At 40.6% G+C, this 26921-nt stretch overlaps 3 protein-coding genes across 3 annotated transcripts; all 3 read right to left on the minus strand.

Moving 5' to 3' along the window:
* Window positions 1–750: 750 nt before the first annotated feature.
* LOC106989261 (keratin-associated protein 3-1) lies at window positions 751–1368 on the minus strand. Its single transcript, XM_015087738.3, has one exon. The coding sequence runs from the start codon at window positions 1295–1297 to the stop codon at window positions 1004–1006; it is 294 nt and encodes a 97-aa protein (XP_014943224.2). The 5' UTR covers window positions 1298–1368; the 3' UTR covers window positions 751–1003.
* Window positions 1369–19371: 18003 nt separating this feature from the next.
* On the minus strand, window positions 19372–20583 carry LOC106989276 (keratin-associated protein 9-3-like). Its single transcript, XM_027033781.2, has one exon. It carries the CDS (start codon window positions 20519–20521, stop codon window positions 20003–20005), a length of 519 nt encoding a protein of 172 aa, XP_026889582.2. The 5' UTR covers window positions 20522–20583; the 3' UTR covers window positions 19372–20002.
* Window positions 20584–22584: 2001 nt separating this feature from the next.
* LOC128313446 (keratin-associated protein 9-3-like) lies at window positions 22585–23450 on the minus strand. The gene has a single exon (XM_053212117.1). The coding sequence runs from the start codon at window positions 23384–23386 to the stop codon at window positions 22928–22930; it is 459 nt and encodes a 152-aa protein (XP_053068092.1). The 5' UTR covers window positions 23387–23450; the 3' UTR covers window positions 22585–22927.
* Window positions 23451–26921: the final 3471 nt, after the last annotated feature.

Genomic DNA, 26921 nt, shown 5'->3' on the forward strand with positions numbered 1-26921 from the left:
TGCTTGGATTTTTCCAGGACAACAGGGAGATGAATTAATACATGATATGGTCATCGTGTAAGTTTTGTTCTAAGAGGAACAGAATTGTGTGCCTATTTCTGGTGGATGGAGAATACTGCACTTCAGCCTGATATTTTCAGTTTATTTCAATGCCATGATATAATATGTCACTTAGGCTAGTAAACTTCTAAAGATAATTCTGACTAATGTAAACCAATTCTCACTTGAGGGAGCAAGGAATACCCAATAAATGCTAGTATTTTTTCAGAATTGATTTTTCTAGAAGACAGCATATATCAAAATGAATATATATTCTTCCCCAGATTGCATTGCATGTTGAGCTTAGAATTTCACCAGTGATGAGTTAAGGAGTCAGAATTATTTCTACATGACAGCAAAGTGACCAATTTGTTTAGTCAGTTAAGGAAGAAAGAAAAATCAATTTCAGGGGCAATGGAAATTAAAATAAATAAAACATTTAAAAAATATTACATTGATCTTCAGTTTCCAGTGTAGGGCTTGGTATAGTGGCTTGTCTTCAAAAAACACCTATTGAGTAAAATGACCTAGTGAATTTTTTACTTTTCAGCCTGTCACAAAGAGCCAGTATCTAATTATTCAATGATTCCACCACACGTGCTCTCCTTCTGCTGGTGTAAATCGTGGATATGTTGATCTGCTGTTCAGGTTCAGCTAGGCATTCCACTTCCCCTAAGAGGAAACATGAGAGTAAATCATCACAAGGCCATATTTGCTAAGCCAGAATAAAGTTTATTAAGGAATAGTCAAAATGGTTATTTCTCAAAGAGCAGTGAAATAGCCTAAAAGACAGGGAGAAGGTCTCCAACTTCACTCAAAGGAGGAGAGGATTAAGAAGTTGGGGACATTCATGAAAACATGGCCCAGGGACTTGGGATTGATTGAGCCTGATGTAGGTGGTAGCGGGTGTTGAAGACCAGGTGACGAGCAGCACATCACCGAACCTGTGCAGAGACGTGGCTGCTTAGCAGGGCTCGCAGGGATTCTGACAGCCAGGCTGAACGTAGGTTGTCAGGTTGATCCCACTCATTCCGGGAGTTGGGTGGCAAGAATTGAGCAGCCAGCAAGTTGGCACGTAGGTGTCGGGCTCACAACAGGGTGGGGGGCAGGTGTCACAGCAGATGGGCTGAAGGAGGCTGATGTCATGGGGGCAGGTGCTGGGCAGGCAGACTCCGCACCGGCAGCATTTGTCAGAGGAGCAGATGGTGGTGGCGGGGCCGGTGGGGACGCTGCAGCAGCAGGGGACACAGCAAGCCATGGTGTTAGGAGTTGGGTTTTTGTTGGGTTGAGAAGAGAAGTCTGTTGGTGTCTCGATGCTTCTCTCTTCTGCCCTGGCTCTTATATATCCACCTCGCCGGGGCGTCAGCCTATTACCAAGAGTTTTTTCCCCCATGTTTTCAGTTTATAGCTATCTCCATTAAAACCATCTAATTACTTATGTGTTTATTACCAAAGACACACTCTTTACCTCATAAAAGGGGATTAGATTGTTTTGTTGTCAAATTAGGACTCTTCACGTTGGCTCTTTGTCACCTTAAGGACATTTCATTTCAGTCTTCAAAGGTGCTGAGTCATTATCTTCTAATCATTACCTGTCATTAGTGACGGCCTGGTATGCCAGGTATCTGCAAATCATCCCCACATTTTTTTGTCTACTTTTCAGATGAAGAAATAACTAGGCATTTTGATTGCTATTCTACTAGCAACCAAAAATTCTATGTGATAATTTAGGTCTTCTGGCTGAAAAAGTGCTAAAAATTTTAGATTTATTCTTTGTGGCTCCAAGAAGCTGAATTAGGATGAACGGATGGGATCTATAGAGGAGATTCTGATTGTGTGTAATGAAACACTTTCTTAGCTGTAAAAATCATTTGCTTTCTGTTCCCTCCATGTGTGCAGTGAACGATAACTTGTTAGGGGCAGGCGAATGGGAGTCAGGACCTGCACAGTGATAGTGACAAATGTCCTTTAAAACTCCATCCAACAATGTTACGAATTAAGATTATTCATGACCTAAAGAACAGTTGTATGGGGCCATTTAGAGACCAAACAGTGCAGTATTTCCCAGAATGAGTTCCATGAACACCTATTCCAAGGAACATTAAAAGGTTCTCTGGTAAACACATTTGGGAAATAGAATTCTTCGTTGGTGGACCTTTCAGAACCTTTAATATGCTGAAGTGCTCTGTGACTTTCCAATAAAGAGATATAACATGTATTTTTCTCCAAACTTACTTGACTGCAGAGTCATTTTGTTTGTTAGTTTCCACAGGTTAGCTTTGTAGATTAGTGTTCTATGGAGCATACTAGGGGAGATTTCTGAGTTACATTTAAACTACTAAACACCTAATGATGGAATTATTTAAATAAATAAAGGCATAAAACTTATTCTGATGCTCTAGCATTGCTTTAGAGTAGGAAAATATTAAACTAGTAAACATTTAGAAATACTTTACTTTGAAAGTCTTAAAGAATGTATGTATTTTCTTGACCCATCTTCATATAAAATGTCTCAGGCTCTAAAAAATAAGCAGAAAATTATACAACATCAAGGAGTCAGGAGCCAAAATCAATAAGCTGATGGATTCAAAAGATGCTTAACATTAAAACTGCTTTCATTTTAGCCATCTTCTCACTACTAGAATGATTTTGTGCTTTGGGATCCCTCTGCTAGAATTTTGCCTGTTGTCCACATTACTTCCATAGATCTCTGTTAGTTCAGTCAAACTCTCATTGGTTATATCCCTACTGCAAGTCAGACATTATGCAAAAAAGAAGTAAATAGGTGCCTGCCCTTGAGGAGGTTGTAGAGAAGAGACACGAAGTCAACTGGCAAAAGCCAGCACAGGGTTTTACATTCAGGTTTTCTAGGCGAGATGTAGGAGTTTAGAAGTAGGTTTATCTGGAAGATTCGGAAAGTACTTCACGAAAAGGGAACAATTGCATGGGTAGTGAAGCATGATTAGGAGCTTAGCAGGTAGAAAGGAACATGAAGGGAATTTCAGCAAGCAAAGCAAGGAAATAAAATTTCATGGGATGGCAAAAGTGTTGATTGGGAGAAGCACAAAACCCAGACTCCAGACCCTCTTACTGGAGGCTGTGGAGGAAAAGAGTGGGAGACAAGTTGAAACAGGTGGGTTAGAGCCACAATAGGAAGAATTTGCACTGTACTTAGTATGCCACACTCAGGATTTTGAACTTCATCTTCTTGGCAATGGACACTAATTAAAGGTTTTGGAACAGATACGTGAAATGATTGGATTTGTATTTAGAAAGAGGACTAGTTTTTGAGTGGAGGCTCAGCAGCATCACCACTTACTAAGTATTAGGCCTTGTGCTGGGTGCTTTATATGTGTTATACAATTCTCAGCACAAGCTTGTGATGTATGCAGGGTTGCTATCCTTGCCATTTTACAGATGAGGAGGCTGAGGCATAGACAGGCTAAGTAACTAGTAAGTGAGTAAGTAATGGAGCTGGCTTGCAAAGCCAAGCATTCTGGCTCCAGATTCTGTGCTCTTAGCCACTGTACCATATTCCTTCTTTCTAGGGAGGGTGTTGTTGAAGACAACCCTTAAGACGAATTGGTGTAAGATTGGTGGGGAGGATGGGATCAGATTATTGAAGGTCTTGAGACCATTAAAAGGGAGCTGATGTTAGAACCTATTTTTCTTAACCGAAATGCTAGCAGTAGAAAGGAGATAATTTGAAGGCAGGGACAGTGGGTGGGAAACTATTTGGGTGTTCTGTGGGAGTGCTGAGGAGGGTGTGATTTCTGTTTTAGAGGGTATCATAGAAAAGAGGGGATATATCTGGGATTTCTCATCACATCATTCAATTTCCTGGGAACCACTGGTGGCATACCAGTTTCCACAATAAAGCTAATATTCTTGTTTTTTTAAAAGTTTATTTATTTACTTTTTTGAGAGAGAGAGAGAGAAAGAGAAAGAAAGCACACAAGTAGGGGAGGAACAGAGAGAGAAGGTGAGAGAAGGAATCCCAAGCATGGTCCGTGCTGTTAGCACAGAGCCAGATGTGGGACTTGAACTTAGAAACCGTGAGATCCTGACCTGAGCTGAAATCAAGAGTTGGATGCTTAACCAACTGAGCCACCCAGGCACCCCTCTAATAGTCTTCTTGTTAAGGTGTCCAGAATATTATCTTATCCTTTGCTAATAGGTAGCATTTATTAAATATATACCATGTACCAGGCACAGCGCTGGGTATTTTATGCACGTCTTATTCCTTATTTCTTACAACCCTATAAGATCAGGACTGTCACTATGCCCAGGTCCCAGATAACAAAACTGAGAGTAAGGATATTGTTTTTATGTATATATACATATATTTTTAAATTTAATTTATTTTTAAAATTTATATCCAAGTTATTTAGCATATAGTGCAACAATGATTTCAGGAGTAGATTCCTTAATGCCTCTTACCCATTTAGCCCATGGCCCCTCCCACAACCCCTCCAGTAACCCTCTGTTTGTTCTCCTTATTTAAGAGTCCCTTATGTTTTGTCCCCCTCCCTGTTTTTATATTAGTTTTGCTTCTCTTCCCTTATGTTCATCTGTTTAAAGTCCTCAGATGAGTGAAGTCATACGATATTTGTCTTTCTCTTTCGCTTAGCATAATATCCTCTAGTTCCATCCACATAGTTGTGAATGGCAAGATTTCATTCTTTTTGATTTCTGAGTAATACTCCATTATATAAATATACATATATATATATGCATAGACATATATGTGCATATATATACATATATGTAAACACACACACACACACACACACACCCCACATCTTATTTATCCATTCATCTGTTGATGGACATTTGGGCTCTTTCCATACTTTGGCTATTGTTGATAGTACTACTATAAACATTGGGGTGCATGTGCCCCTTCGAAACAGCATACCTGTATCCTTTGGATAAATACCTAGTAGTGCAATTGCTGGGTCATAGGATAGTTCTATTTTTTTTTTCAACTTTTTTTTTTTTTCATTTATTTTTGGGACAGACAGAGACAGAGCATGAACGGGGGAGGGGCAGAGAGAGAGGGAGACACAGAATCGGAAACAGGCTCCAGGCTCTGAGCCATCAGCCCAGAGCCTGACGCGGGGCTCGAACTCACGGACCGCGAGATCGTGACCTGGCTGAAGTCGGATGCCCAACCGACTGCGCCACCCAGGCGCCCCTAGGATAGTTCTATTTTTAATTTTTTGAGGAACCTCCATACTGTTTTCCAGAGTGGCTGCACCAGTTTGCATTCCCACTAGCAGTGCAAAAGAGATCCTCTTTCTCCACATCCTCACCGACATCTGTTGTTGCCTGAGTTGTTAGTGTTAGCCATTCTGACAGGTGTGAGGTGGTATCTCATGGTGGTTTTGATTTGTATTTTCCAGATGATGAGTGATGTTGAGCATTTTTTCATGTGTCGGTTGGCCATCTGGATGTCTTTGGATGAGTGTCTACTCATGTCTTTTGCCCATTTCTTCACTGGATTATGTGTTTTATGGGTGTTGAGTTTGATAAGTTCTTTATAGATTTTGGATACTAACCCTTTATCTGATTTGTCATTTGCAAATATCTTCTCCCATTCCGTCGGTTGCCTTTTAGTTTTGCTGGTTGTTTCCTTCGTTGTGCAGAAGCTTATTTCGATGAGATCCCGGTAGTTCATTTTTGCTTTTGTTTCTCTTGCTTCCAGAGACATGTTGAGTAAGAAGTTGCTGTGGCCAAGGTCAAAGGCGTTTTTGCCTGCTTTCTCCTTGAGGATTTTGATGGCTTCCTGTCTTACATTTAGGTCTTTCATCCATTTTGAGTTTATTTTTGTGTATGGTGTAAAAAAGTGGTCCAGGTTCATTTTTCTGCATGTTGCTGTCCAGTTTTCCCGGCACCACTTGCTGAAGAGATTGTCTTTATTCCATTGAATATTCTTTTTTGCTTTGTCAAAGATTAGTTGGCCATATGTTTGTGGGTCCATTTCTGGGTTCTCTGTTCTGTTCCATTGATCTGCGTGTCTGTTCTTGTGCCAGTACCATACTGTCTTGATGATTACAGCTTTGTAATACAGCTTCAAGTCCAAAGGATATATTTGTTAAAATATTTTTTAATGTTTATTTACTTTTGAGAGAAATAGAGCATGAGCAGGAGAGGGGCAGAGAAAGAGGGAGACACAGAATCCAAAGCAGGTTCCAGGCTCTGAGCTGTCAGCACAGAACCTGGTGCAGGGCTTGAACTCAAGAGCGGTGAGACCATGACCTGAGCCGAAGTTGGATGCCCAAATGACTGAGCCACCCAGGTTCCCTGAGAGTAAGGATATTAAATAATGATTTAAAGTCATACAGCTAGTGAGTGACAGCTTGCCTAACAGCTATTCCTCATACCTACTAATAAAAATCAGCATTTTTCTGGAACTAAATTTTACATAACTGTAAATTGTGTTCATTCATTTTTTAAAATTGGTTAATTTGTCCGTCAGAATGCCCGGCACCATGCTAGCTGCTCTGCATACAGAAATTAACAGGTCGGATGAGGTCCTTGTTGTCAAGGTGTGCATGCTAGTAGGGGAGGACAGACACTGAAAAGATAAAGGAGTGGCAGTGACAAGTGCCAGAAGAAAATAAAACAGGATGAAGTGATAGAGAGTGGTTGGGAGGTGAAGCAGGGAGTGCACCTCCGTTGGTCAGGGCAGTCGGCGACAGCCCTTGCCAGGTGGCTGGAGTGTGGTGAAAGAGGAGCGTGAAAGGAGATGAGGTCGCAGAGGTAGTCAGGTGCTGGACCAAGTAGGACTTTGTAGGTTGTTCAACAGAATTTAGGTTGTATTCTAAAGGCAGTGAGAAGGTACTGGATGCTTTGCAGTGGCGGGGGGTTGGGGGAGGATAACCTGTGTTACGTTCTCTGGAAAGTGAAATGGAACCAGGCCAAAGTGGAAACAGGGAGAACAATCAGTGGACCAGGCGAGAGGATGAAAAGTGAGGCCAGTGGTTGATGGACCGGAAAGAGGTGGAAGTGTCTGGGACACATTTTTGAAAGGAGAGATGATAGGTCATGCTGATCAAGACGATGCCTGGAGAGAGAGGTCAGGGACCACGTTGAGGCCTCAGATTTACTCAGAGGTGAGAGGAGACCTGAGCCATATAGCTGCCATCTGGGATGGTGGGAAGCAGTGGATGATGAGGTCACCGTGAGACCTGCAGGGTGAGCGGCCTAAAGCCCGTGAGAGAAAGCAGGGCTGAAGACAGGGAGGCTCCAACACCTAGATGCAGAATGTGCTTACTGCCAAGTTCCTGGCCTGAGATGAAAGCTCGCTTTTATGTGTGTTAATCACAGTTTGCTGTGAACCTCTGTGTGCCTTACCAGCAGCCTGGATTTCTAGGGTGCTGTTGGGAAAACCCTCCCATGACAGTACCTCCCTAGTCAGCAGGAACATCAGTGTTGGGAGGCTTCACACTTCGCCGCAAGCAACTTGGTTGTCTTTAAGCCTGATGGAGTGCTTCAGCCCTTCACAAAAGCAGGCTATAGGAGGCTTTTCAGTTTGTCATCCTAATAAAAATGCCTGTAAGTAAAAACATTTGGTCTTTGTTTTCTGAATTGCATGATCTTTTAAATTTCTGGGGAACTCCTTTACGGTATCGATTGGAACTAAAAATGGCTGGCGTCAGGACTGCCATTGACATTAACCCTTTACTCTTTGCTGAGCAAGCAGGCAAAGGATTCTGGGTTTGGGTTAAACGGTGGCCTTTGGGGGCCTTTCCCAGTTATCTTCCAGTGTGTGGGTATAGCCAAGACAGACGTTTGCCAGCTTTATTAGCCTGTGCTGAAAATTACTCTCACAGTGGGTTTCTTTCAAATGGAAGTAATGTTTTGTGACTTAAATACGGCTGATACTGGCTTCAAGGGGATGAGCCCTTCCGAGGCAGACATGTCTGATCCCAATGCAACATGCCAGAACAGGCCTCACAGTACTGCAACACAGCATGCGCAAGCCCATCTGTGGGCTGGCAGTGTTGGCTGTTTCTCTTGGGGGGTTAATTCTCATGTGTTATTGTGAGCTATAGAATGTGTGGATAGTAACAGGAAATTACACACAGTTAAGGAAGATATAAAATATATGTGTTCGCTAAAACTAACCCAGTTGGTAAATATATGTCCAGTAAAATTTGGATGCCTAATACATGCCAGGCACTGGGAAAATAAAATTTACAGCTGTTTACTGTGTGAAATCTAATCCTGAGATAGTTAACCACAATTATTCTACAGTAAACTTAGGGTTTTTCTTACGTGGAATCACTTGTTAACAATAGTTATATCTTACAATTTTAATTTGAATCCGATGTTTTTGTCCATTGGTTAGACAGATATGATTGCTGGATTGAATTAAATAGCTACTGGATTTCTAGAGAGTTCCTGTAGGTAGTTGACATTTTTTAAAATCAAGGTAAATAAATGTTTATGTATTTAAATATTAACTGACACGATGACTTTAAAATATATTTTGAGTTGTTCACTTACTAAATATACAGCTGATTTTATAATAGCAGCAAACCCTTATATAGCATTTGCTGTATAACAGATATGGTTCTATGCTTTATGTACACTATGTTATTTAATTCTTTTTTTTTAATGTTTATCTATTTATTTTGAGAGAGAGAGAGAGAGAGAGAGAGAGAGAGAAACAGAGAGTTTGAGCAGGGGAGGGGAAGAGAGAGAGGAAGAGAGGATCCCAAGCAGGTTCTGTGCTGTCAGTGCAGAGCCTCACATGGGGCTCAATCCCAGGAACTGTGAGATGATGACCTGAGCCGAGGTTCAGAGTCAGATGCTTAACTGACTGAGCCACCCAGGTGCCCCTATGTCATTTAATTCTCACAATAGCCCTATGTGGTTGGTATTGAAGTTATCCTTTGTTTTACAGATAAGGGAAACTGAGGCATAGAGAGGATAAACAAGTTGCCCAAGGTCAGCAGCGGGTTAGTAATGGAGTTGGGATCTGAAGCAAGGCTGTCTGGCTCCAGAGCCTGTGTTCTTAATCACTGTATACTTATCCACAATCTCTCCATTATTGATTATTATGTTTTTCAAGAGAAAATAATGCAATTTAGTTTATTTCAGCCAATCTTTGTTGAGCTTCTCCAGTTTGCCTGGCACTGTGCTAGAAGATTTGGGGGACTCAAGGATGGTCAGGACACAGGTGTACTTTCAAGTATTTTAAATTAAAAAAATTTTTTTTCATGTTTATTTATTTTTGAGAGAGACAGAGACAGAATGCAAGTGGGTTAGGGGCAGAGAGAAAGGGAGACACAGAATCCGAAGCAGGCTCTAGGCTCTGAGCTGTCAGCACAGAGTCTGACGCGGGGCCCAGACTCATGAGCTGTGAGATCATGACCTGAACCAAAGTTGGACGCTCAACCGACTGAGCCACCCAGGTGCACCTCAAGTATTTTAGATTCTACTGGGGTTTGTTGGGTACACAGGACTTGAACACAAGGCAGAGTAGGAAAGTCGTTCCAGCCGTAGTGAATAGTTGCAATAAATGCACAGACGTGGAAAAGAACTAATTGTCATTATGAAGCAGTGAATAGTGTACTGTGTCTAGAAAACAATCATGTGAGATAAAAGCTAGACGGAGAGTCTTGACTCCCAGGCTGAGGAGTTTGAACTTGAGTAGGTAGACCATTGAGAGCCACCAGTCTGTTTTTCTAAAGCAGAGAAATTACTTCATTAATCCCCTCATCTGTAAAATACCACATTGATAGAATGTTTAAGGAATAAATTAAATAATGCGTTAAAAATGTTTAACACAGTGTCTGGAACATAGCGAGTGCTCAATAAATGGTTCTAAGTAAATGGTAGTTATTATTAAGTAAGCTAAGGGAAGGTGGAGTTCCTTTTCCATTGTTTATAGGTGTTCTTTTTATCTAGCAATGCAGTGAACTAGGGGTAAATCCAGGAATATAGCTTTCCACTCTCTCGAGCTCTGAAAAGTCTTCTGCCTGTTCATAGGCTTCACTATACCTTTGCAACCAGTAGGGGCTCCACCTCTACAAGGTAAGGACTGGTGGATTTCAGCCTTGCTTTGCCAGAACCCTGTGAGGCTATTGGGAAGCAGTGTCTGTTTCTCTAGTACCTTCTTCCATGTTGCAATTTTGTGGAGGTAGTCACAACAAACCCTCAGTAAGATTTATTACTTAGAGGAGAATTGAAGCCAATCTCTGTCACTTTGAATGTGGATTTCTCCATTCTGCATTTCTTATTAATATCTATGGCTTATGTGAAATTCATGTTGAAATTCAGCTTGAAATTTTAGCTGGAGAATCAAGATGTACTAGGACAGCTTATTGATCATAGTTGGTCAGCATTCCTCACTGGGAATTTGGCTTCTTGATCAGTAGGGAAAAAGTATGTGAAGAAAGAAAAGAACAGAAAGGAAAGGAGCATCATCATATGTGGGGGAAAAATTCCCATAAACATTAAGAGCATTCTGATTTTTTAGAGTGCAGATGAGTTGGATAAAAAAGGACCAATTATCCAAATGGAGTCAAATATCACCCTGGACATCCCTCTTACTAGTTTTTCTCAGCTTTATCCCCCATTCTTGTGCATCTGGGTATTATTAGCCTCTTAATAGTCAACAGGGTTTTGTGTTTCTAAAGATGTACAATTGAATGCAGAGGAGAAAGAGAAAAAAATTGTTTATTATTATTTTTTTACATGCCAGGTATATTGCTGTTGACAAACATACTTGATACAGGGACACTGAGATATTAGAACCCCCATTTGAAAGATAAGATAAAAGTGGGTAGATTTGGGGTTTTCATCTTAGGTCTTCTGATTCCTTTTCTCATCCTACTCTCTGTTTCTTCCTATAGTTCAAAATATCTTTAGAGCGATTGAATTGTACGTTCTATACTCAAATGCAGTGAAACCAGATACTTTTTTGGCTTAGTGTTAAGTGTTACTTCCAGCCTCAGTCCGTGGTCCACACTAATTTCTATGCCTAACCTTTGTGTGCTTCTCTCTCATTTTTGTCTCGTCTGTTCAATAAAACATTAGGTGTTGGGGTGAAGTTTCAAAATAGTAACCTCAGAGTTTCCTGAATTCTATTTTTAGGATTCATTATATTCTCCCCACCACACCTCCTGGGGGAGAACCATGAAATCCTCCTGCTTCATGATCTTCTTGGCTATTACTCTAGATACACCTCTGTCATTTTGAGTTGTCAAACTCTCATGGTTCATGACGTCAGTGGCCCAAAAAATCCCGAGTTCCTTCACTTAGTTATCCCGCAATATTATAAATCTACTAGGATCTTTTTTGATTTTTTTTTTCAACGTTTATTTATTTTTGGGACAGAGAGAGACAAAGCATGAACGGGGGAGGGGCAGAGAGAGAGGGAGACACAGAATCGGAAACAGGCTCCAGGCTCTGAGCCATCAGCCCAGAGCCTGACGCAGGGCTCGAACTCACAGACCGCGAGATCGTGACCTGGCTGAAGTCGGACGCTTAACCGACTGCGCCACCCAGGCGCCCCAACTAGGATCTTTTTTGTCCAGGTCTACAGGTCTCTTCATTTGAACAAAGAATACTATCTTATATTATCATATCGATATTATTTAATTCTGCCTCCATTTAGATCAAGATTCCTCCCATCTTTTCGGGAAAAGATTTAGTTTGTCTCTTCCACCTAAGATACATACCATATTGAAATATTGAGAGACCAAAAGTCTTGACATTTTTTAATATTAGCCTAGGAAAAGCCAGGATTTTTTATTTTGGGGTCATGCAGTATATCAGTTGTTTCTCTGTCATGTATTTGTAATGCAGGAATCAAGAAGAGGAAAAAGGAATGTGCTTAGAAATGGATAGCCCCAATGTGAACAAATATTTGGTGCTTTGGATTAGTCTCTCTGAACCACACTAGAACAATTTTACTTAACTCTCAAATCCACAGTCTCACCTAAGGCTTTCATGCTTCGATTGAAATGATGATTCAACATTCTCTGCCTTGAAGTTTCTCAAAATCCTTTTGTATCCTTGGGCTTTTAAAACTAAATTTGCCTATTAGCGTTTAATAGAATAGTCATGATGGAAAGCAGGTTTCTCAAGTCAGAGTTATGGCTTTAGGAATAAGTCAGTAGTAATTAACAAAGGGCCATCTGCTGTCAGGTACCCAAGGCACAGCCCACTTTGCATGGAAGCTTTTTAATAGAAATGATACAGATTTCTTAACTACAGACCTAAACGGTGCTGAGTAATCTTTCTAGTTCCTCAGTCAGATTCTGTCAGGCCTATAATGTTGTAATTCTCTGGCTGCCACCTCCTAAGCTCAGAGACTAAATTTTTCCTGTAGTCAGCTCCTATGATTAACCAAGGTAAGTGGAACATCTGAACAAATGGTTCAGTAAACTGAATTTTTAAAGGCGATAAGAGTACAGCAGTAAGAGGCCCTTGAAGAACCATACCCATTATGTGAATCAAGTGAATGTTGTATGGAGAATTTTAAACTCAGTTGATAGGTAACTAACAGGGTAAAAAGGGATACTGAGATACTACAAATGTAGGAACTGCAGAAAACCCTGGGAAAGATAGTTTCTTTCAAAGGAAGAGGGAGCGGGGCGCCTGGGTGGCTCAGTTGGTTAAGCGGCCGACTTCGGCTCAGGTCATGATCTCGCGGTCCGTGAGTTCGAACCCCGCGTCGGGCTCTGTGCTGACAGCTCAGAGCCTGGAGCCTGTTTCGGATTCTGTGTCTCCCTCTCTCTGACCCTCCCCTGTTCATGCTCTGTCTCTCCCTGTCTCAAAAATAAATAAAACGTTAAAAAAAAAAATTAAAAAAAAAACAAAAAAAAAAAAAACAAAGGAAGAGGGAGGGAATTAACATTTAGAAATTTAGAGAAGGGGTTTGTCCTATAGAGCCCAAACTCAGATGTTGTAGGAAAACTGTCTGGCTGGTGACTCTGAGTGGGGTGTGCAATAAAGCAGGTTCTACACATGTTGAGAAAGCTGCACACTGAAGTTAGGTGCGTCTCTGGAAAGGATCTGCAGCTGCTGGAGTGAGCAGGTGTTACCTGGGAGAGGATCCTGGGAAGTGCTGGCATACAGGAAGTCCCAATTAAGTGGAAGGAAGCAAAATGGAAGGAAGGAGCCAGTGCCTCCTTCCTCTTCAGCTTTGCAGTTTTCCTTTGTCACCCCCTAGTGGCAAAGCCAGACAGAGTGGTTTGCAGAGGGTCCCAAAGCTGGCCACAGGAGGGAGGGTGTGAAGTTGGGACAGTAACTTAACAGCCTGCCACAGAGGAGCTTACTCTGAAAGCCCATGGCCTCCCAAACAGGCATCTTTAAACCAGCTCCTCCCCACATCCTTTCCAGTTCCTTAATATCATTGTCTCTTCACGAGTTTTGGAGTCACACTTATGAGCTGTGACTACAAGCAAGTTAACTTTCTTTATTTGTAAAAAGCAAACAAAACAAAACTATTGAGATAGGATTGACATACAAAAGTCTGTTCATATTTAATATAAATAACTTGATGAGTTTGGAGATAAGTATATATACGCATGAAATAGTTACCACAGTCAATGCCATAAACTCCAAAAGTTTCCTCCTTTTTTTTTTTTTTTTTTTGGTGATAGGAACACTTGATACATATTTTTCTAGCAAATTTTTAAGTATACAATGCAGTATTAACTATAGACACCATGGTACACAGTAGATCTCTAAGACTTACTCATCTTGCATAATTGAAGCTTTGTACCCTTTGGCCATCACGTCCTTATATCCCTTCCCCCCCCTCCCCCCAGCCTCAGGTAACCACCATTCTACTCTCTGCTTCTATCAGTTGACTATTTTAGATTCCTCATATAAGTGGTGTCATGTAGGATTTGTTCTGTGTATGGCCTATTTATTTTAGCATAGTGTCCTCCAGGTTTATCTATATTGTTGTAAATAGCATGAATTCCTTCTTTCTTAAAGCTGAATAATATTTCATTGTATGTAAATACCACATTTTCTTTATCCATCACCCATCCTTGGACCCTTGTTTTGCTTCCATGTCTTGCCTATTGTGGATAATGCTGTAGTGAACATGGGAGTGCCCGTATCTCTTTGAGATCCTGATTCCAGTTCGTTTTGATGAGGGAGTGTAAGGCAAGCTGCCAGGCCACAAACACCGCTGTCCCCCCCACCCCCCACCAGGTGGGATATGTGTGATATTCCTCCAGCATTCCTGGCTGCCCAAGAACAAAGGAAAGGGGAAAAACAAATGGTGGTTAACTGATAAGAGATCATAGTCTTGCAGGACTTAAGTCTCCATCACCCCTCCACTGTGATGTGGGAACAAAGGCAGAAGGAAATGGCAGATAGAACTCAATTTCCTTATAACCTGCAGCCCATTGACAAACACTTGAGGCTGGCACAGTAAAATGTTTCTCCCTAACTCCCTACTGTCTTAATGCTAATGCTTTGCTAGAGGAAAAACAACCTTAGCTTGACAATAGCTAGGCCTCCTCTATCCCGGGAGTCTTCTTTAGCATATGAAAATCTCACTAGAAAACTTCCCCTGGACTTTACCTCCCCTAACCCCATAGTATATAAACAATCTCTTCTCTTGGTTCTGGGGCCAGCTCTTCCTGCTCACAGGTCCTGTTGCCATGCTTCAATAAAATCACCTTTTTGTACCAAAGATATCTTCAAGAATTCTTTCTTGGCCTTTAGCTCCAGACCCTATGAAACGAACTGTCACCCCCCAAAAAGCCTCTTTTAGATTTAATTTACTCATTCCACGAAACTAAGATAACTATTTCACAGAACTGATGGTATATTAAATGAAATTGAGTTCATTTTAAGTTTATTTAGTCTGGGTACAGCATATGGCATTAAACAAGGGAAGGAGAAAGGAGAAGGAAAATAAATAAGGAAGAAAATACACAGTTTCTGTAATCATTCCAATTAATCACAAGGCTGTAGTTGATATTTATGACTCACTTCCTCCACTACCCATTTCATGTTTTCTTTATGCTCAATCAGGACCTCAGATGGGGTTTTTTACTTTGTGGGGGTGATTTAAATCTTCATGTCTGAGAAGTCTTGAATCCATAGTGGTCTTGTCTTTTTCAGTTTGTCAGTAGATGGGTTATAGTAGCACACAAATATAGCATAGATTGACTTCAAAACCTCAAGGAGCCCGCCAACTGTTGTGCTTTTCCTAGCTGAAGATAGTTCAAAGGACAGCAATGTTTCTTTTGCCTTAGAAAGGAGATCTCAACATGTTCTAGACAATTTGACTCCAAGAAATTTCACTGAGGTGATGACCTCCTTCATTTTTGTGGGGTTTACCTCCTACCCTGAGGTTCACATATGTTTACTAAGACATCTAAAGTACTTGCTACTTCCTATTCATCAGAAACAATTAGCAGTGTAGTGGATTGATACGATGATGTGTGGAATGTCAAGATGATTAAGATCTCTTCTGAGTGTATTATGACAGAAAGCAGGAGAGTTGACACAGCCCAGAAGCAATACTTGTAAAGTTACTGTTAGTCATACCAGTTAAAAGCAAACTACTTCTGATTGTCCTTGCAGACTGATATGGAGAAAAAGGTATTTTCATATCAAAAGCTGCATACTTCCAGTTGCCAGGGGCTATGTTGATTTGTTCCATTAAAGATACTCCATCCCTTGAAGCTTGGGTGGCTCAGTCTGTTAAGCATGCCTCTTGATTTCAGCTGTGGTCAGGATTCCTTGGTTTGTGAGATCACATCAGGCTCTGTGTTGGGCGTGGAGCCAGCCTAAGATTCTTTCTCCCTTTGTCCTTGCCTTGCTTGCTTGGGCTCTCTCTCTGTCTCTCTCTTAAAAAAGAAAAAAGATACTCTCTATGCTCCATCTGGAACGTCAGCTCCAATTGGGACCATTTACCAAAATTATTTCAAAATAATAGTAGATAATTACTTTGTTATGCTCTTAAGATTTTTCTGCTTTTTCTGCAGGACAAAGAAGTAAGTGGGGAGATGCTAGGTATCACCACCAGGCTGTATGCAAGTCTTTGAAAATGGCACTCATTTTCACAATTCACTAGGGATATAGTATCTTTTTTCCCTTGTAATGAGGGGAATTTCCAGTGGCTTCTACTTGGCTCTTCCTACCATGGGAGTTTTATTCCTTAAGCCAGAGTGTGAATGTGGGGGTTATGCCGGTTGTCAAACAGATTATTCCAGTTGGGGAATTGATCTCTGGACCTACTGGGTCCACTGTGATTTAAATGTGTGATAAAATGCCAGCTGTGACTGGGCCACCATAAGCCACCACTTTCATTGGTGTACTGGAGTGACATCTTGGGTCTTCAGGAATTAGTGTCAACACAGTGTCTGATAATCCATGTAGTAGGCAGAATTTGGGGACCCATGACCTCTGAGCCCTGGCGTCATGTCCATGAATATATTATGTTTGGGGATCAAAGGGACTTTGCAGATATAATTAAGGTTACTAATGAGTTGACTCTAAAATATGGAGAATGTCCTGGACTATCCAGGTGGACTGAAAGACAGTAACCTAACACCTGACACAAAGAGGAACTTAATCTGACTTCCACAGCTTCCAAAGTAGCCATTTTTAAACCTGCAGAAACTTGTTGCACCTCCTTCATGTCTAGTTCATTAATTTCATTCTCTATGAGTTTTGGACTCAGATTTGGGTTTCAGGGTTTTTTTGTTTGTTTGTTTTGTTTTGTTTTGTTTTTGTTTACTTACAAGAATATGTGACTTAAGGGACACTTGGGTGGCTCAGTTGGTTAAGCGTCCGGCTCTTGATTTTGGTTCAGGTCATGATCTTGCAGTTTGTGGGATGGAGCCCTCCATCAGGCTCTGTGCTGAATGTGCAGAGCCTGCTTGGGATTCTCCCTCTCCCTCTCTTTCTGCCCCACTCATGCTAACGCTCTTCCTCTCTCTCTCAAAATAAATGATTAAACTTAAAAAAAAAAAAAAAGAATATGTGACTTAAGCAAGCTATTTAGCTTCATTTAGACTTACTTTCCTCATCTATAAGCCAGGATAACAATATCCATTTCAAGGACTAATGTAAGTGTTAAATGAAAAATAAAGCATGCATGGAGTATAATTAGCATGCGACACAGTGTGTGGTACTAAACGAGGTCATACTGGTTCTCGTCTCTTTTATGCGTGTCTTACCCATCATTCTTCCCCCTTTTCTTTTCTGCCTCTTGTCCCTAGTCTTTTTCATTGTGTCTTCTGTCTTTTCTATTTCGTACTTTTCCTTTCCTTTTCATTCTTTTCTCCATCATTTATTACCATAATCAATCACCATCCCCCCCACACTCCCGCCAGCCTGATTTTGTTCTTTACTTTTTGTTATTCATCAACTCATAGTTATGGTCAGTGAACCTCAATTAAAAATGCTCCCCACTTTTGCTTTAGAATTTGCAGTCCATGTGCTCTTCCTGTCACTGAACTGCTTCTACATCTCCAATCCTCTTAGGTGTCATATATAGAAAGTTTTCCATTTTTGAGACCTCACTGCAGTCTATTGCATAGTGTAGTGATTAGGAATATTCTCGGTTTCCAGTTTTGCAAAAGCCAACAAGTAATGGCTTGATCAAAGGACTTATTCTTCTCATAGGTAGGCAGCTGCTAGCAATGGTTCAGAGACTCGGCCGTGTCAGGACCAGTGTTCCTTGAGTTCTCTTGGGATTCTGTAGCTCTAGGAATCCTGTCTGTATTTAAAGTGAAAAGAACAGTCACAGTGAGGAGGAAATAGAAGCACCAGCAGTGTGTGTCCCTTTTATCAATAAAAGAAAGCTTTCTCAAAAGTCCTTAACTGGCTTCTACTTATATTTCACAGGCTAGTCTTGTGTCTCTCTATAACTTTTATTTATTTTTTTAATTCATAAGCTTATTATTTTAGTGTCAGCCTACAGGCATCTGTGGGGCATAGTAGGTCAGACACTTTGGCAATATTGTAATGTCTCTATGGTTTTGCCTTTTTTAGAACGTTATGTAATTGGGATAATATAGTACGTAGCCTTTTCAAATTGGCTTCTTTCATTTAGTAATATGCATTTAAGATTCTTCCATGTCTTTTTGTGGTTTGATAAATCATTTCTTTTTATCACAGGATAGTATTCCATTGTATAGATATAATATAGTTTGTTTTTCCATTCCCCTATTGAAGGATATCTTTGCAGCTTCCAGTTTTTGGCAGTTAGGAATAAAACTGCTGTAAACATTGATGTGCATGTTTTTGTGTGGACATAAGTTTTCATCTTTGGATAAATACATGGGAACACGATTGGTGAATTGTACGGTAAGCCTATGTTTAGCTTGGTAAGAAATAGCCCAGCTGTCTTTCAAAGTAGCCCTACCATTTAGCTTTCCCACCAGCAGTGACAATTCTTGTTGCTCTGTTAACATTTCCCAGCATTTGGTATTGTCATTGCTTTGGATTTAGCCACTCTAATAGGTGTGCACATTGGACCTTTTTTACTCTTTTCCTTCCATTTAGAATGACCTTTAAGGCCTCAAATATTACCTCCCTTATGAAACTTTCCCAGATGCTGCCCCCAACATGGTCCCTGCTGGTCCCAAATGATCTTTTCCTTTTTGAAATCCTGTTTCTGGCTCTTTTGTCTTCTTTGTAGTCTACATAACCAAGATACTACTTTCCACAGCAGTGGCCATCTAAAGCCTCTCCAAAATTTCTGAGAGTTCCTGAGGTATTACTTACTTGTAGGTCCCCCTGCTCTGAGTTCTGGGTTGTCTCCAACTCCTTTGAGTCAACCCAGACATAAAACTCAGCTCTTTCCTTGGTGTTCACAGGAAAGTTGACCTACTCTAACAGGGATTGTATGAGTTTAGTAACTTAATGGGGATGAAACATGGAGTAATACTCATGACTTCCTTACTGGGTCTCTCCTCTGTTCTTTCATCTCCTCACTCCCTTTCTGGAATAAAAAAAGAATTCTTCTCTCTGTCTCGTTTGTAATTATTTAATATCCTTGTTTCTCAGCACCCATTGTAAGTTGGACTACCAAGGCTTATTGGCCACAAAAGCATCCCCCTAAGACAGGGAGATTTTTTTTTTTTTCTACCAACTACTAAGGGAACGCAGTTTATTTGTTATATTGTTTGTAGCTATTTTCACACATATACTTTTTATTTCTGGATAGTAAAGTCCTCAGGGATAAGAATTAAGTCTTCATCTTCCTGATCTCCATAGTTCCTCCATACACTTTATATGACTTCAGTTTCTTTTAAAAAGAAACAAATGTCCTTCTTTGAAGGAGGCATTAACACATGATCACATGTTATTTACAAGTAGAAACACAGACTATGGTTTGTTTGCCCAGTTATAATATTTATTAAGAAATGACAGAAAACACTATATCACAGATGTAAATGAAATAGCCAACAGGCAAGATCCTTATGATTCCCCCCCCCCCTAAAATAGGGATGAAATCAGATGTTGAAATATGAAAAAGTCTAGCCTACTTCTTAGAAGCTGAATGTTGGGTGAAGGGCTTCCATTCTCTCTGGTGACATCTGAGGAAAGTCATGTGGCTGTACCCTGGTTTGATGTTAGAAAAAATGTTATTAAATATAGCAAAAAGTAGATTATAAGGCAGGGAAGAATTAGACTTGTGGGTAGTTCTAAAGGATTAATTCCACAATATGTCAGTTATTTTAGACCCTGAAGAAAAATCAGAAATAGTATATCCAAAGCATTTTGATAATCAGCTGGTATGTTTGCAGCATTTCTGTGTCCGTGGTGGGGAATCAATGTATTCAGTGGAGAATCAATGTATTCATTGCAGAATGATATCAGGTAGAGCCCATATACTTGGCAGCCCCCATTACAAAAACCCAAATGGAAGTCGTAGAACTTGTGGTGGTCCAGGGGTGGTTGAGGAGATACACTGTTCAGAGATACTGTGTCCTGGGCAACTGGAAATCAACAACCTGGTTTTTTAACAGGTGGGCTCACAGCAGGTGGGCTGGCAGCAGCTGGGCTGGCAGCAGTAGCAGCAGCAGGCAGGGCGGCAGCAGGACTGTCCACAGTAGGACGGGCGGCAGCAGGAGGCCTGGGCGTGGTGCAGCTGGCAGCAGGTGGGGGGTATGCAGCTCACCACACAGCAGGGGGGCAGGCAGGTGTCCTCCACGCGGCAGTCAGGGCGGCACCACCTGACGCGGCAGCTCACGGCTCCGCAGCCACCCTCCTGGCCGCCACCAGTGCCACAGCCGGTCCCGCAGCAGCTGTTCTGGCAGCAGCTGGTCTGGCAGCAGCTGGGCTGGCAGCAGCTGTTCTGGGAGCAGTTGGGCTGGCAGCAGCTGGTCTGGCAGCAGCTGGTCTGGCAGCAGCTGGGCTGGCAGCAGCTGGTCTGGCAGCAGCTGGGCTGGCAGCAGTTGGGCCGGCAGCAGCTGGAGCCACAGTTCCCGCTGGTGGAGCAGGTGGGAAATCCACAGAAGCTAGTGGAGCAGCAGGCCATGGTGTCAGGAGCTGGGCTGAGAGTTGGGTTGCTTAGAGGTGTTTTGGTGGTAAGGTCTATGTCAGGCCTTTTATATATTTGAGCCAGCTTCTATTTATAAAAATGTTAACATATTTTCCTTGTTTTTGTTTTAAATTTGTTCCTCATTGGACCTCTGATTGGCTTACATTGAAATACTTATGACCTATTATGAGCAGCAGTTTAGAAATTGGTTTGTTTTGTAGTTTCATTTGGACTGCTCGTGTTGGTCCTTTGCTCTTTGGAATACATTTGTGGTTTTCCATGTTCAAAGAGTCCTTCCATTTTAGCCCTTGCCAACGCCCTCATTTTGTAGAGGTGGTTATTCCACGTGACGTTTTGTCCATATCTCTAAGATAATTGTGCTCTTAGTTTAAACTATTATTTTTTTCTTCTGACTATATAGACTGAATTCTTTTGCATTTAGGATATCAGAACATCCACTGAACTGAAAAGAGTACTCTTTGTGTATAATTCAAAGCTTCCTACTGGGGTACCTGGGTGGCTCAGTTGGTTAAGCATCCGACTCTTGATTTCAATTCAGGTCATGATCTCAGGATTCGTGAAATCAAACCCCATGTTGGGGCTCTGCGCTGACAGTGTGAAGCCTACTTGGGATTCTCTCTCTCTCCCTCTCTCTGCGCCTTCTTGCTTTTGCGTGTGCATGCTCTCTCTGTCTCTGTCTCTCTCTCTCTCAAATAAATAAACATTAAAAAAACTTCAAACTAATTTACTCCAACATAAAGTCAAATGACTACTATAGTTCCTTTGATTTCAATCAATTTGAAATGTGTAACTATTATTCATATTCTAGCCCAGAAATCTTTTCTTGTGAACAAGTGACGTAGTATATATAAAGATAGCAGAGTGCTAAGCGTCAGGTAGGACTTTAATAAATGCTTACTAAATCTGATTTTGAATGGGTGGAGTAAAAGACATGATTCACGGATGCATGTACCACTTATAAATGATTTAATAGAACTTTCAAGCTGTAGTGCCTCTCGTGGAGGAGTCCTTATTATTGTCAAAAGACATTAGGAAGTGCTGAAATATTTTTCTGTGTTTAATAGTTGAACCAAGTCTCAGGGAAAAACATCTGGGAGTTGTGACATTTTGAAGGACATTCTTCCTTGAAACGCATAATCTTGTGTTTGATCTATCATTGCTACCAATTAAATGATAGAGGTAAGTGCTGGCAGCTTATAAAAAACTTGGAAAATATTTTTCTTAAAGTATCCTATATTTTGTCCTATTGTATTTTGTATTGCACTGAAATAGTTAATAAGGAGTTAAAAAATTAAAAGATTTTTTTTTTTTTTGCTCTAGATTTGTCTTAAGTTTCCAAGAGAACATCTTTCAAATTGGGTTGCAAAGTACAACCTAAATAGTTGTTTGAGATTTCTAATACATGTATCTGACAAACGATGTTGGTAGAACTCACGGGGTATCTCCCAGGCTGTTTGTTCTATCCTTGTTTAGGTCAGAGATACACTTTCTATGTACTTCCAGTAAAGTGTTGGGAGTTGAAACTTGGAGGGCAATTTGGAGACCAGTGGGAAGAATATAATAGCCTAAGACATAGGAATTAAGCCTAAATGCTCTTGGAAAACAGTATCTAATAGATAGTATCTGGTAGATATTTTACAATCTATTTAATAAGTAATATAATCTCTAGATATTAGCTACACATGAAGGAGAACATCTAGCATATAAACTGGAGGGGGATTAAAATGGTAGAGCTACATGTAGGTAGAAATCCCATAGATTTGATCAACCTGAAAATTTTAGCCAAAAGTTGCTTTACTGGTTTAGACCTAATTATTACAGGTTAGAGCATTTAACTATTTGAATAACTGTAAAGATTATTTAATGCATGGAGCATTTTGTTAACTGATAGATTCAAGCATAGTGTAATTAGTATTCAGCCTGTCTGGTTTACACCTCATGTGTATGCTTTAGGATTATTATAAAAATGCAAATCCACTCTCCTTGAATTCCAGCTAAAGATGGACAAGCTTAGAGGTAGAAGAAAGAAAATAACCCAGTTTGCTTTACACATTTAAACATTTTATTTGAAATTAACAGGGGATATTCGAGGAGAAAGCCGGTCTAAAACGTGGGGATCAAGAGATAGGGAGGAGACCAGAGATGTCACTGAAATGAAGTGACCCTGGAGCCTTCTCAAGCAAGGCAGGATATCTAGATACTCTGATTGATACATGTTTTCAGTGTGCTAATTCAGCACATCCAAGAGGGCCTGACTAAACTCATTTCTGAGCGGCTTGGAAACATCATGGTACTTAGCATGGGAGTAAAATTGAACACTTCTTCTGAGATCAGAGCGGTTTGCTTAGTTTCCCCTTTCATTCTTAATCAGCAACCCTGCTTTTAACAGGTGGACTGGCAGGAGGTGGGCTCACAGCAGGTGGGCTGGCAGCAGCTGGGCTGGCAGCAGTAGCAGCAGCAGGCAGGGCGGCAGCAGGACTGTCCACAGTAGGACGGGCGGCAGCAGGAGGCCTGGGCGTGGTGCAGCTGGCAGCAGGTGGGGGGTATGCAGCTCACCACACAGCAGGGGGGCAGGCAGGTGTCCTCCACGCGGCAGTCAGGGCGGCACCACCTGACGCGGCAGCTCACGGCTCCGCAGCCACCCTCCTGGCCGCCACCAGTGCCACAGCCGGTCCCGCAGCAGCTGTTCTGGCAGCAGCTGGTCTGGCAGCAGCTGGTCTGGCAGCAGCTGGGCTGGCAGCAGCTGGGCTGGCAGCAGTTGGGCCGGCAGCAGCTGGAGCCACAGTTCCCGCTGGTGGAGCAGGTGGGAAATCCACAGAAGCTAGTGGAGCAACAGGCCATGGTGTCAGGAGCTGGGCTGAGAGTTGGGTTGCTAAGAGAAGTTTTTGAGTTTTGACTGCACCTTCTACTTCTGGCCTTTTATATCTATCCTAGAGCTGCATATTGTCCTAGCATTCAGCATTGTTCCTTGATACCCTTTGCAAAGTCAGTCTCTGATTGGCTGATACCTGAGTTGTTTAGAAAGTTATAAATAGCATTTCAATAGCCTGCTTGGTGATTATTCAATTAAGTCCTATTTTGTTTCTTCTTTGCCCTCTGGATCAAGTGAATGCTTTTTATGGAAGCCAATCAGAGCAGCACCTCTTTATGCAAATCATATGACAGACTAGCCTGGGCCACTCCTGGCTTGCTTCGTCATACCTGCCCTTTGTTAACCTTTAGACAGTTTATCTAAACTGAGCATTTTCTTCCTAAGTGGTCCCTAAATTAAGGATCAGGTCTTCATAAAAGAAAATTTGTTCAGATTTCGAATGACTAACATTAGAGTCATCAAAACATTAATCAACATCCAAAAGAACTATGCCTTTCTAGGATCTGTTTGTGCAAGTTATAGGATACTGAGAGCTCTAACCAATATTTTTGCCTTCCACCAACCATGTACATATTCCCAACTGAAACTGTTTTTTTAAAATTTTTTTTTAATCTTTATTTATTTTTGAGAGAGAGAGAGAGACAGAGCATGAGCAGGGGAGGGGCAGAGAGAGAGGGAGACACAGAATCTGAAGCAGACTCCAGGCTCTGAGCTGTCAACACAGAGCCCGACATGAGGCTCAAACTCACGGACTGTGAGATCATGACCTGAGCCAAAGTTGGACACCTAACTGACTGAGCCACCCAGGTGCCCCCACAGCTGAAACTGTTAAGACTTTTGCCGGTAGATGGTTTTTATGACTCTACTAAATGAAAAATATATGCTAGTAATGAATACACCTTTTAACAAGTCAAACAGTACACAGACATATAAACAAATTTAATAATTTTCCTGTTTTCCCCCAAACACCCATCCCCTCCAAAACTAGTACTTCAGAAATAATCAATATTAACAATTTGGTATATATTCTTTGACACCTTTCTTCCTGCTTTTGCAGACATAAACCAGCATATACATAAGTAAAAGTAAAATATAAATAAAAAGTAAAAGTTGGGATCTATACATACTTATTTTTAAAAATTTTTAATTGTAATAAAATACACATAAAATTTGCCATCTTAATCATTTTTAAGTGCACAGTTCACTAGTGTGAAGAGCATTCACACTGGTGTGTAATCAATCTCCAGAATTCTTATCTTGTAAAACTGAAGCTCTATATCCATTAAAGAGCAACTTTTCCATTCTCTCCTCCCTAAGCCTTTGTAACCACCTTTCCACTTTTTGTATTGATGAATTTGACCAACCTAGATGCCTCATATAAGTGGAATCATACAGTATGTCTTTTTAATTCATGGTTTATTTCACTTAGCATAATGTCTTCAAGATTCATCCATGCTATCAATGTATCAGAATGTTTTTCCTTTTTAAGGCTGAATAATATTCTGTTGTATGTATACACCACAGTTTGTTTATGTATTTGTCCATCAGTGAACACTTGGGTTGCTTCCAGCCTTTTGGCTATTGTGATTAATGTTGCCATGAACACGGATGTAGAAATATCTTTTCAAGATACTACTCTCACTTCTTTTGGGTAGATACCTAGAAGTGGAATTGCTGGATCACATGGCAGTTCTATTTTTAGTTTTTTGAGTACCTGCCATACTGTTTCCCATAGCATCTGCACCATTTTACATTTCTGCCAACAGTGCACAAGGGTTCCAATTTCTCCACATCCTTGCCAACACTTTCTGGGTTTTTTGAGAGTAGACATTCTAGTGGGTATGACATGGTATGTCCTTGTGATTTTGATTTGTATTTTTGTAATGATTAGTGAGATGGAACATCTTTCATATGCTTGTTGGACATTTGTATATCTTTTTTTTTAAAGATTAACTTAATTTTTTTTCTTTAAAGTTTAGTTATTTATTTTGAGAGAGAGAGAGTGTGTGTGTGTGTGTGTGTGTGTGTATGTGATTGGGGGAGGGGCATAGAGAGAGAGAGAGGGAGAGAGAGAGAATCCCAAGCAGGCTCCACACTGTCAGTGCGGAATCTGACTCGGGGCTCAAACTCACAAACTATGAGATCATGACCTGAGCCAAAATCAGGAGTCAGATGCTTAACCCACCAAGCCATCCAGGTGCCCCCATTTGTATATCTTCTTTGAAGAAATGTCCATTCATGTACTTGCCCAATTTATAATTGTTTTTGAGTTGTAGAAGTTCTTCATATAGTCTAGATAATTTGCTTCTTATTAGATATATGATTTGCAAATGTTTCTTCCATTCTATAGATTGAATTTTCATTTTGTTCATTGATCCTTTAATGCACAGAAGTTTTTAATTTTGATGTAGTTCAGTTTATCCACTTTTTTACTTTTGTATGCTTTTTGTGTCATATCCAAGAAATCACTGACAAATTCAATGTCATGGAGCTTTCCTCCTGTGTTTTCTTCTAAGAGTTTTATAGTTTTAGTTCTTAACTTTAGGTTTTTTTTTTTATCCATCTTCAGTTAATTTTTGTATATGGTATAATGTAAGGATCTACCTTCATTCTTTTGCATGTGGATACCCAATTTTCCAAGCACCATGTTTTGAAAAGACTGCCCTTCCCTTTTAATGGTCTTGACACCCTTATTGAAAATTATTTGACCATATTTGTAAAGGTTTCTCTCTGGGCTGTCTCTTATATTCCATTTGTCCATATGACTGCCTTTATGCCAGTATCATACTGTTTTGGTAGCTTTGTAATATAGTTTGAAATCAGGAAATGTGTTGTCTCTAGCTTTGTTCCTTTTTCTCAAGATTGATTTGGCTATTCTGAGTCTTTTGTGGTTCCACACAAATTTTAGGAGTTTTTTTTTCCTCTTTCTGTGAAAAATAATCTTGATAAGGATTGCATTGAATCTGTAGATTGCTTTGAGTAGTATGGGCATTTTAACAGTATTAATTCTCCTCATTCATGAGCATGTAATACCTTTCCACTTACTTGTGTCTTCTTTAACTCTTTCATCAGTGACTTCTAGTGTTTGGTACACAGATCTTTCATCTCCTTGGTTAAATTTATTCCTAACTATTTTATTCTTTTTGATGCTATTGTAAATGGGATTGTTTTCTTAATTTCTCTTTGTGGTAGATTGTTGTTAGTGTGTAGAAATGCAACTGGTTTGGTGTATTGATTTTGTGTCCTGCAACCTCCAACTGTACTGGTTTTGTTGACTGGTTCTAACTGTTTTTTTCTTATTGTATTTTTGGGGGTAAGGTGGAGTCTTTAGGATTTTCTATGTATCATATCATGTCATCTGCAAGTAGAGACAATTTTATTTTTTTCTTTCTTATTTGGATGCCTTTTATTTCTTTTTCTTGTCTAATTTCTCTAGCCTAGGACTTTTAGTACTACGATAAATAGAATAGGTAAAAGTGGGCACCCTTCTCTTTTTCCTGATCT

This window comes from Acinonyx jubatus, chromosome E1, assembly GCF_027475565.1.
Source record: "Acinonyx jubatus isolate Ajub_Pintada_27869175 chromosome E1, VMU_Ajub_asm_v1.0, whole genome shotgun sequence".
Taxonomy (NCBI): Eukaryota; Metazoa; Chordata; class Mammalia; order Carnivora; family Felidae; genus Acinonyx; species Acinonyx jubatus.